This window comes from Cucumis melo, chromosome 8 (assembly GCF_025177605.1).
Source record: "Cucumis melo cultivar AY chromosome 8, USDA_Cmelo_AY_1.0, whole genome shotgun sequence".
NCBI classification, from domain to species: Eukaryota; Viridiplantae; Streptophyta; class Magnoliopsida; order Cucurbitales; family Cucurbitaceae; genus Cucumis; species Cucumis melo.
In genome coordinates this window covers 31412596-31421023 of record NC_066864.1, presented here as the reverse complement: position 1 = coordinate 31421023, position 8428 = coordinate 31412596, and the positions used below count along the sequence as shown (strand labels likewise).

Sequence of the window (8428 nt, the reverse complement as noted above, 5' to 3'; positions counted from 1 at the left end):
AACATCACAGAGGGAATTTTGCCATCCATGCTTTCTTCTGTGTCTGGGAATGGGAGTATTGCTTCCTTCATCTCCTCCCTTTTCTTTAGCTAAATAATTCAAAAGGCCAACAGTTATTTCTGAAATATATGGTGTCTTTCCCCCCCCCCCCCCCCCCCCTTTTTTGGGTCTTCAAGTGTGAAATATGTGTATTTGAAAGCAAATTAAGTAAACATATGTCTTGTTGGATGTGTTATATTGAATTATAAGCTTTTCCTTGGGGTTTTATGTTTGGGTATTTAATTTGATATTGGTTGTATGGAGTATGGGGGTCAGATATTGCGAACTGTGAGCTAGTTTTGTTGGGTAAAATACGAGGAGAATCGAGGCCAGTACCAACGTGGTCGATAGTTTTGATCGATCGTTTAAATAAGTCGATCTACTGGTTTGACTTTTGATATAAAATTGGACATCTTATTAGTCAAAATATATAACAACAATATGAATGTTGTTATATGTTGATATTTCTATTTATATTTGACCAAAGAGATGACATTTTTATGTTTTACAAATGAGTGCAAATAAGAGAATTATAAAAGATAGATACTAGAGGTATTATTTATGATTTTTTTCCAGAAAAACAAACTAATTAAATAATACTTTACAAATTAATTAGGGAACTAAATTGGATCTTTTGAAATTTCAAGAACTAAGTAGAAATCAACTTCAAATTTTGAGTGAACAAAAGTGTACTTTATTCTAAAATTAATATATATAACACGGTTAATAGTAAAAGGCAAATGGTCAAGAATTTGTTTATATCAATTGACAAACAAATATAAGAGGAAAGGAGTAGCCATGCATCTTATAAAGATCACGAAGGTTTCGAGAATTTTCTTATGTGGTTTTCTTAACCAAGAAAACAACTATAAACTTAATCAAAAAGGGTGTAAAAAGAAAAGAAATTATGATTACAAAATTTAACAAACTTTGGGACGATATGAATATGAAATGGGATCCTAATAAAAAGATATGTAATACAAGTTAGAGAAAAGAGTACGCATTTGCTTCAATATTTTTCACATTGACTGATGTATATATCAAATTTCACCATCCCAAAGGTCATTGATGGATTTATAAGGGCTTAGAGTTTGATGGACAGCAAAATCGCCTCGAAGAAGACGTTGCTGATGAATCTGAGAGAATTTAGAGAAGAGCTCAGGTGGAATTGACCAATCAAATAAGGTAAGGTTTTGAATGATTCTTGACTCATTTACACTCTTCGGAAGAACACTGTGGCCACTTTGAATCCCCCATCGAAGGGCTACTTGTGCTGCTGATTTGTTAAGCTTCTCACCTATTTCTATCAGTATTGGTTCCTTCAATATTTCACCCTTCAGCCAGCTCCCTGGAGATCCCAATGGAGAATATGCCTGCATTTCACACCCCCATTAGCCATTACAACACTATGTGTGCACAACATGACATAATTATTAGGTCTCCAGCAACGACTAAACTATAGTCTATAAATTAAAAAGTAACCCATATCTACAATGATATTTTAATCCTTGATTCAAGTGAAAAAAAAATTTAGTAGTAATTTAGTACCGAGAGATGAACACCAGTGGATTTGCACAAGTTGTGAAGGGCAGGCTGCTGCCAAACTGGGTGGCATTCAACTTGGTTAACAGCAGGTGGAACTTTTGCAATTTTAAGCAAATCTTGAAGCTTCTTTGTTGAGAAATTGCTCACACCAATGGCTCTTGCTTGCCCAGATGCATACAACCCCTCCATCGCGTTCCATGTTTCCGCTATACACAACGGCTCCATCACTTCTGGAGCGAACCCTCTGGACCCATGTTTCGTTCTAAATGGCCAATGTATCTACATAATAAATATGGTTATATATATCAACATTTCATTCGTCGTTAAGGAGTCGTCGTAGAAAGAAAATGAGAGTAGGGTAAAAAAAGGTATATATATATACAAGGTAGAGGTCAATGTAATCAAGTTGAAGGTCTTCTAAGCTTTTGCTCAATGCTTTGCACACATCTTCCGGTGCTTGATCGCTGCACCTGTTTGAGTCCATGAATCATTACTTCAGTTCATTTAAAGCCCATTTAAATTAACTAGAGAAAAACTATACTTTTTAATTAGTTTTATTTAAACTTTGTCCATAAAATCTAGGTTAAGATATCATCTTTTTGTCTTATATTTTAAAACTTGTTCAATTTTAGTGTTTATATTTTAAAATGTGAACTTTTAATAAATCTTCAATTTAGTTCTTATTATTAATTTATTATAGTTTAGATTCAGTTTCTATTACTAGTTTATTATAGTTTTGTCATAATCTTTCTTTTAGCATTTTCACTATGAATTTTAAAAACATATTTACATATTGTATTTCTTTGTATGGACATTTGTGATTATTTAATCAATTTCAATAAAAATTAACTTTAAAAGACTAAATTTAACTAAAATTAAACAAATTTCAAAGTATAAAAACCAAAATACTATTTTAACCTAAAGTTTATTAGAACTAACTTTGAGAGTATTTTAAAAGGTTATTTTGAGTGTTGTCAAATCCTTCCATTTTTTAAAATGATTGATTTTTAAAATTAAATACTTGAAAAATTAAACCAAACACAATCTTAACTTAATTTTAATTTATTTTTCTTCTTCTAGACTTTTTTTTCTTCTTTTTTTATAAGGACAGATGAACTACGATTAACTTCTAAGATGATCAAAATTCACTAACAATGGTTGAGTTAAATTCATTTTAGACCATTTGTTGTTTAATTTCTTTTAACTAAAAGAACATTTAATTTCATTTAACTGATTAAGTAAGAAAAATACCAAAGTTTAGAAGTAATGAACATGTCACTTCGCAGGACTACACCAGTTGAAAATAGCTCCTTTAATGCTACTCCTACCTGCAAACACAAAGTTTGTATTCAAACAAAACCTTCTTGAACCACATTTATTACTCATTTCACAATCCAATTTTGTTCACCAAATTTAACTTTTAGTTTTGGTCTATGTTCTTAATGGCTAATAACTTTTTAATGTTTTTAATTCATACGTTTTTTGATCCCTAAATTTCAAAATGATCTACGGTCAGATCTTAGAATTGTTTTTTTCTAGATTTGAATTATTTTTATTCTCAAACCAAATCAAAAAGTATGAACAGAAAAGGTAACTTTTTTCCAAAAACAAAAATAGTAAGAATGAAGAAGTCATTTGAATGTGATGAATTAAAAGGGAAAGGGAGAAAAAACCTCTTTTTCGTTATCATAGACATGAGCGCAATCAATATGCCTATAACCAACCTGCATAGAGAGAAAGGGAGAGTTAGAACATTAATTACTATTTTCTACCCTAAATACACTTTTATAGCTTCATATTTTTCTCAAATTGAATATATTGGAACATACCTTTGTTTTGTTGAACTAAAATAACAAATAAATATATTAAATTGGGAGAGAGCATACCAAGTATTTACCCTTCTTAACTTGTTATACTAATGCAAAATTTAATTTTTGCACAAATTTAAGTTTGAGTAATGCACAGATAAACTATTGAAACTCATAAATTTAGGATGGAAAAATTGTTGATAAATTAGAAATTGATGTAATATAATGAAATATAATTAACGAAAGGAAACCTTGACGGCGGTTTTGACAGCTTCCCCAACGACGCCGGGAGGGGCTTTCCAAGTTCCAAGGCCGACCGCCGGAATTTTTGCTCCAGTATTCAGATCAAAATGCAAAGCGTTCTCCATTTTTTTTTTTCTTTTTTGTTTATTCTCAAAGTTTATGGTTTCATATTACAAATGTGGTGAGGAAAAAAGAGTATATATTGAACGGAGAAAATTAGGTAATTAATTTCTTTTTTCTTTTTTTTTTTTTTTTTTTGGTCTCTCTTTGTCTTCCATTGTCTTAACACTTTTGTTTATGGTTCTCATTTTTCCATTTCAATGAATTACGCCACAAGACAAGGAATCTCTATCTACCTCATGTTATAGGGAGAGTTTTGAACATTTCACTCCCTATTACGAAAGTCAATTATTATTGAGTTAAAGTTCATTTTAAACCATAATAGATTTAATTGTACTTGAATAAAATACTAACCATCACGTGATGGTTTATCTTCTCAACTCTCTTTTAAAAATTAGTGTCAATGAATAATCATATTTTTTAATTTCATAAATAAAGATTTTATTGTATTTAAAATGTCCTCCAAATTTCAAGTTAGTATAGTTAAAAATGAAAGTGGATATAAATTTCAAAAACAGAGAAACCTAAAAACAATATTGATATTAAATGGGATTGCAATTTTCCTCGTCAAATCTGATTAAGATAAGTTATTAATACTTCTACCATATATATAAGTTATACACTTTATGCCTTTGCCTAACACATCATATCAGTTATTGTCCCAGAACAGAGGAAAAGGAAAAGCTTTTGTACTAAAAGGAACTAAAAACATACGGCATTACTTAAAGAACCATTAAGACGCCTCTAAACACACACATACACACACACACTATATTTGAAATGAAACCTACGCCATGAAGTTTCCCAACAATCATTAACAATCAAACTCGAATTATTTTCGTTACAACAAAACACGGCCAAACGTGTTCTCTTTCTACCCTCCACCACAGATTTAAATCTCTCCATCCCACAATTCCTCGACGGTGCGGTACACAGAATTCTCATTTATGAACATTTCTCCTCTAAGAACTCTTGCCTGACCAAGTGAAGAACAGAGTGGATCTTAGTTCATTAACATAATAACAAATATAGGGAGAAACAAACAAGAAATGCAACAATATTTACTGACCTGTTCAATCTCAGAAAACTTAGCAAACAAATCTTCGGGTATGGACCAGTCGAAGATGTCGAAATTTTCTTTGATCCTAGACTCGGAAGTACTTTTTGGAAGAACGCTATGACCCTTTTGTAGTCCCCAGCGAAGGGCAACTTGTGCAGGAGTCTTACCAAGCTCTTCGGCAATCTCTTTAAGAATTGGATTTTCAAGAATATCCCCACCCTTGAGCCAAGTTGACCCACGTGAACCCAATGGAGAGTATCCCTGCATTAAGTTGGGAGCCAAAGTGTAAGCCATTCAAAACAAGACTACTCATTAACGAAAAACATTCAGGTTAATTTCGCTACTCACGCTTAGATGAATTCCTTTTGATTTGCAAAATTCACGTAGTTTGTTCTGCTGCCATCCTGGGTGACACTCCACCTGATTGACAGCTGGAGGAACGCGAGCTACCTCCAGCAAATCTTCGAGCTTCTTGGTGGATAAATTGCTTACACCAATAGCTCGGGCTTTTCCAGAATCAAAGAGTTCTTCCATGGCTTTCCATGTGCTCGGTATGTCTGGGGCAAGAAAGTTTTCAGGGGCCAAGCCAGTAGATCCATGTTTCAACCGTATTGGCCAATGGATCTACAACCAAGAAGTATCCGTTCGTAAATATACAAAATTGTTTAACAAACAAAATATTTTTAAACCAGCACATTAGTTGCTAAATAAACTGATAGCTAGAGCAAGTAGAAGCTTTTAAGAACAATTATTTAGTAAAGCCGTGCAATACATACAAGGTATAGATCAAGATAATCAAGCTGCAAATCTTCCAAGGTTCTGTCAAGTGCTGCTGGAACATCTTCTGGAGCATGATCAGTACACCTGCAGGTCATTTTTATCCCATTAAACTCACTAACAGTCCTCTTGTTCATCCTTTTATCATTAGGATCAAAAACTAATGAAACAAATTGTAAGGTCCAAATAAGGTTAAGGAATCAAAAAGGAAATCCACTAAAGCAGGGAAAGTGAAAATTGTTGCTAGTTCCCTAATATTTGGAAAAAAAAAATAGTATTTCACCAGCAGAACTAGAAATGCAGAACAAACCAGAGTTTGGAAGTGATAAACAAATCCTCACGCTTAACTACACCTTCTTCAAAAAGCTGTTTGAGAACTGAACCAATCTGCCACAAACAATAATACATTATCAAATACCTTTTCCATTACCCAAATCCTAAAAGCTTAAGTTAAAACCAAAATGTAGAGAGTGAAATGAACAATATCTCAATCTTATAGCATCAGAGACTGAACAGAGTCTGGTGCTTGCAGTCTAGTTTATAACTTATATCATGAAAACATCAAGCAAAGAAATGAAGAAAGACACAAAAGAAATCTTCCAGAAATCAACATTTAGTAAGTTAGTCCCTAATTTCAAGAACAGATAATGTAAATGAAAGCCATGCAAATTGGTTAAGCTGAATTAGAAAGAGATACAATTACCTCTTTCTCGTTGCCATAGTCTCGAGCACAATCAATATGTCGATATCCGATCTGCATCAACAATGCACACTAAATTTAGATATATAATCTGACTAGAAAAAAAAATCATAATCCGCAACAAAATTTCAACATTAGAAGTAAACCTGTACTCTGTTTTAACAAAGTAAACAAAATATGAGTTGAATTCGTTTTGCTATGACCTGCAGTTTTACTTCAAGAATCCTACTACTTAGTACCGGTGATTAAAAGTAGGAGGGAAAGAGAAAGAAGGAGAAGGAATTAGGAAAGAACCTTGATGGCGGCAGCAACGGCGTTACCGACGAGACCTTCAGTTGCCTGCCAAGTTCCGAGTCCGATGGAGGGGATGTTAGCTCCGGTGTTCAAAGAGAAAAAGGAGATTTGAGATTCGGAAGCCATTTTGGGAGGGGAAGAAAAGGAAGTTTTGGAGTAATGAAAATGAAATCACATTTACGAAATGGATTTTTTGTTCGAAATTTATAGAGCTTCGTCTGGGAATCGGTTGCATTCAACGCTCACTTTTTCTAAAAGAAAATAATATTATTATTTTCCAAAAATTCTTTTTTCTTTTTTTTTAATTATTTTCGTTTTCAAAGCATTTTAGCTTTCCTGAACATTTTTGCCTTTTCTAAAATATAAAAAGTACAAGTTTCTTTTTTCAGTTTAAAGTTCTCATCAAGAATAAAAGAAAAAAATATTGGGGGTTTTTTCAGACGACAGTGCTAAAATATTTAGCTGCATAAAACAATTTTGAAAAAAAAAAAAGAATATTTGTAAAAGTATCAAAAAATAATTATGATAATATGACTCATGTATCTGTATCATATATCTAATTACTTATCATATTTTTCATATTTGCAAGGACTTATTTATTCTAAATTTTTTTATCATCTAATGCAATTTTTTCAAAAAAAACACACAACATGAAATAACAAAAATACCCCACGATTAATGGTCCTCGCGTGAAAAAAAAATAATATTGTACCCTTGTACCTAATCTAAAATCACCTTATACTAACTCCAAATGATCTTGGTATCAAATGTAAACAATCTTGGTACCAAATGTAAACAATCTTGTACCCTTATATTAGGGGTGTTCAAAAAGTAGTTGAAAATCAAACCGATCAACAAACGAAACCGTAACCGAATTGAAATCAAATCGAAATCAAATGCATGTGGTTCGATTCGGTTTGTGTTAAATTGAAACCAATTTTTATGCGGTTCAGTTCGATTTAAGACATTAAACTGATTCTAAAACCAAACTGAATCACTTTATTAAAAAAATATATAATAATAATTAAATATATAAGTATAACTTAGGGGTATGGTATAAGTGTAACTTTGTAGGAATTATTTTGATGGACTTTCAAATTTTAATGTTTAAAACTTTTATGTCTTGTAATTAATTATTGTACAGAATAATTTAATCTATATTTATTTGTAGGACTTTTATTTATGTATAATGTTCATAAATGATTTCGATTCTAATATTTATTCATAATTGGTTCAGTTTTATTCATGCATAAGCAGTTCGATTTCAATTCGGTTTGACATAAATGAGCGATTCGGTTCGGCTTCGATTTTTTTTTTTTTTTGCATTTTTCTGTTCGAAGTGGTTTTAGCTTCGAACCGAACCGAATCGTGAACACCCCTACCTTGTATACCTAGTTTGAACGATCTTATACCTAGTTTGAACGATCTTGTACCTAGTTTAAACGATCTTATACTTAGTCTAAATGATCTTGTACCAAATCTAAACGATTTTATACCAAAGTTAAATGATCTATTAGTGATAGTGGTCTATCTTTGTTTATCTAGAATAGACAATTGATCGTTTAGATATTAGTACACGATCGTTTAAATCATGTATCAATATCGTTTAGATCGTGTGCCAAGAAGAAAAAAGAAGAGATGAAGAAGAAGGAAGAAATTATGGAAAAGGAAATGAAGATATTGCAAACAAGAAGTAGAAATGTGAAGAAAGAGAAACAATAATACGAAGAAGTAATACGAATAAGAGAAGAATAAATTGTAAAGGACTAAAGAATCATCTTGTAACAATTAAAATCCAATAAAGATAAATATAGAATTTATGAAAAAATAATTGGCTTTACG

At 31.8% G+C, this 8428-nt stretch overlaps 2 protein-coding genes across 2 annotated transcripts; both read right to left on the bottom strand.

The window, feature by feature from the left end:
• Positions 1-804: 804 nt before the first annotated feature.
• On the bottom strand, positions 805-3908 carry LOC103490519 (NADPH-dependent aldo-keto reductase, chloroplastic-like). Its single transcript, XM_008450064.3, has 6 exons — positions 3644-3908; positions 3258-3308; positions 2836-2912; positions 1967-2054; positions 1588-1863; positions 805-1412 (listed from the first exon to the last, which is right to left on the bottom strand). The coding sequence occupies exons 1-6, from the start codon at positions 3758-3760 to the stop codon at positions 1080-1082; spliced, it is 942 nt and encodes a 313-aa protein (XP_008448286.1). The 5' UTR covers positions 3761-3908; the 3' UTR covers positions 805-1079.
• Positions 3909-4291: 383 nt separating this feature from the next.
• LOC103490511 (NADPH-dependent aldo-keto reductase, chloroplastic-like) lies at positions 4292-6768 on the bottom strand. Its single transcript, XM_008450055.3, has 7 exons — positions 6587-6768; positions 6296-6346; positions 5903-5979; positions 5592-5679; positions 5164-5439; positions 4825-5076; positions 4292-4731 (listed from the first exon to the last, which is right to left on the bottom strand). Exons 1-7 carry the CDS (start codon positions 6710-6712, stop codon positions 4648-4650), a joined length of 954 nt encoding a protein of 317 aa, XP_008448277.1. The 5' UTR covers positions 6713-6768; the 3' UTR covers positions 4292-4647.
• Positions 6769-8428: the final 1660 nt, after the last annotated feature.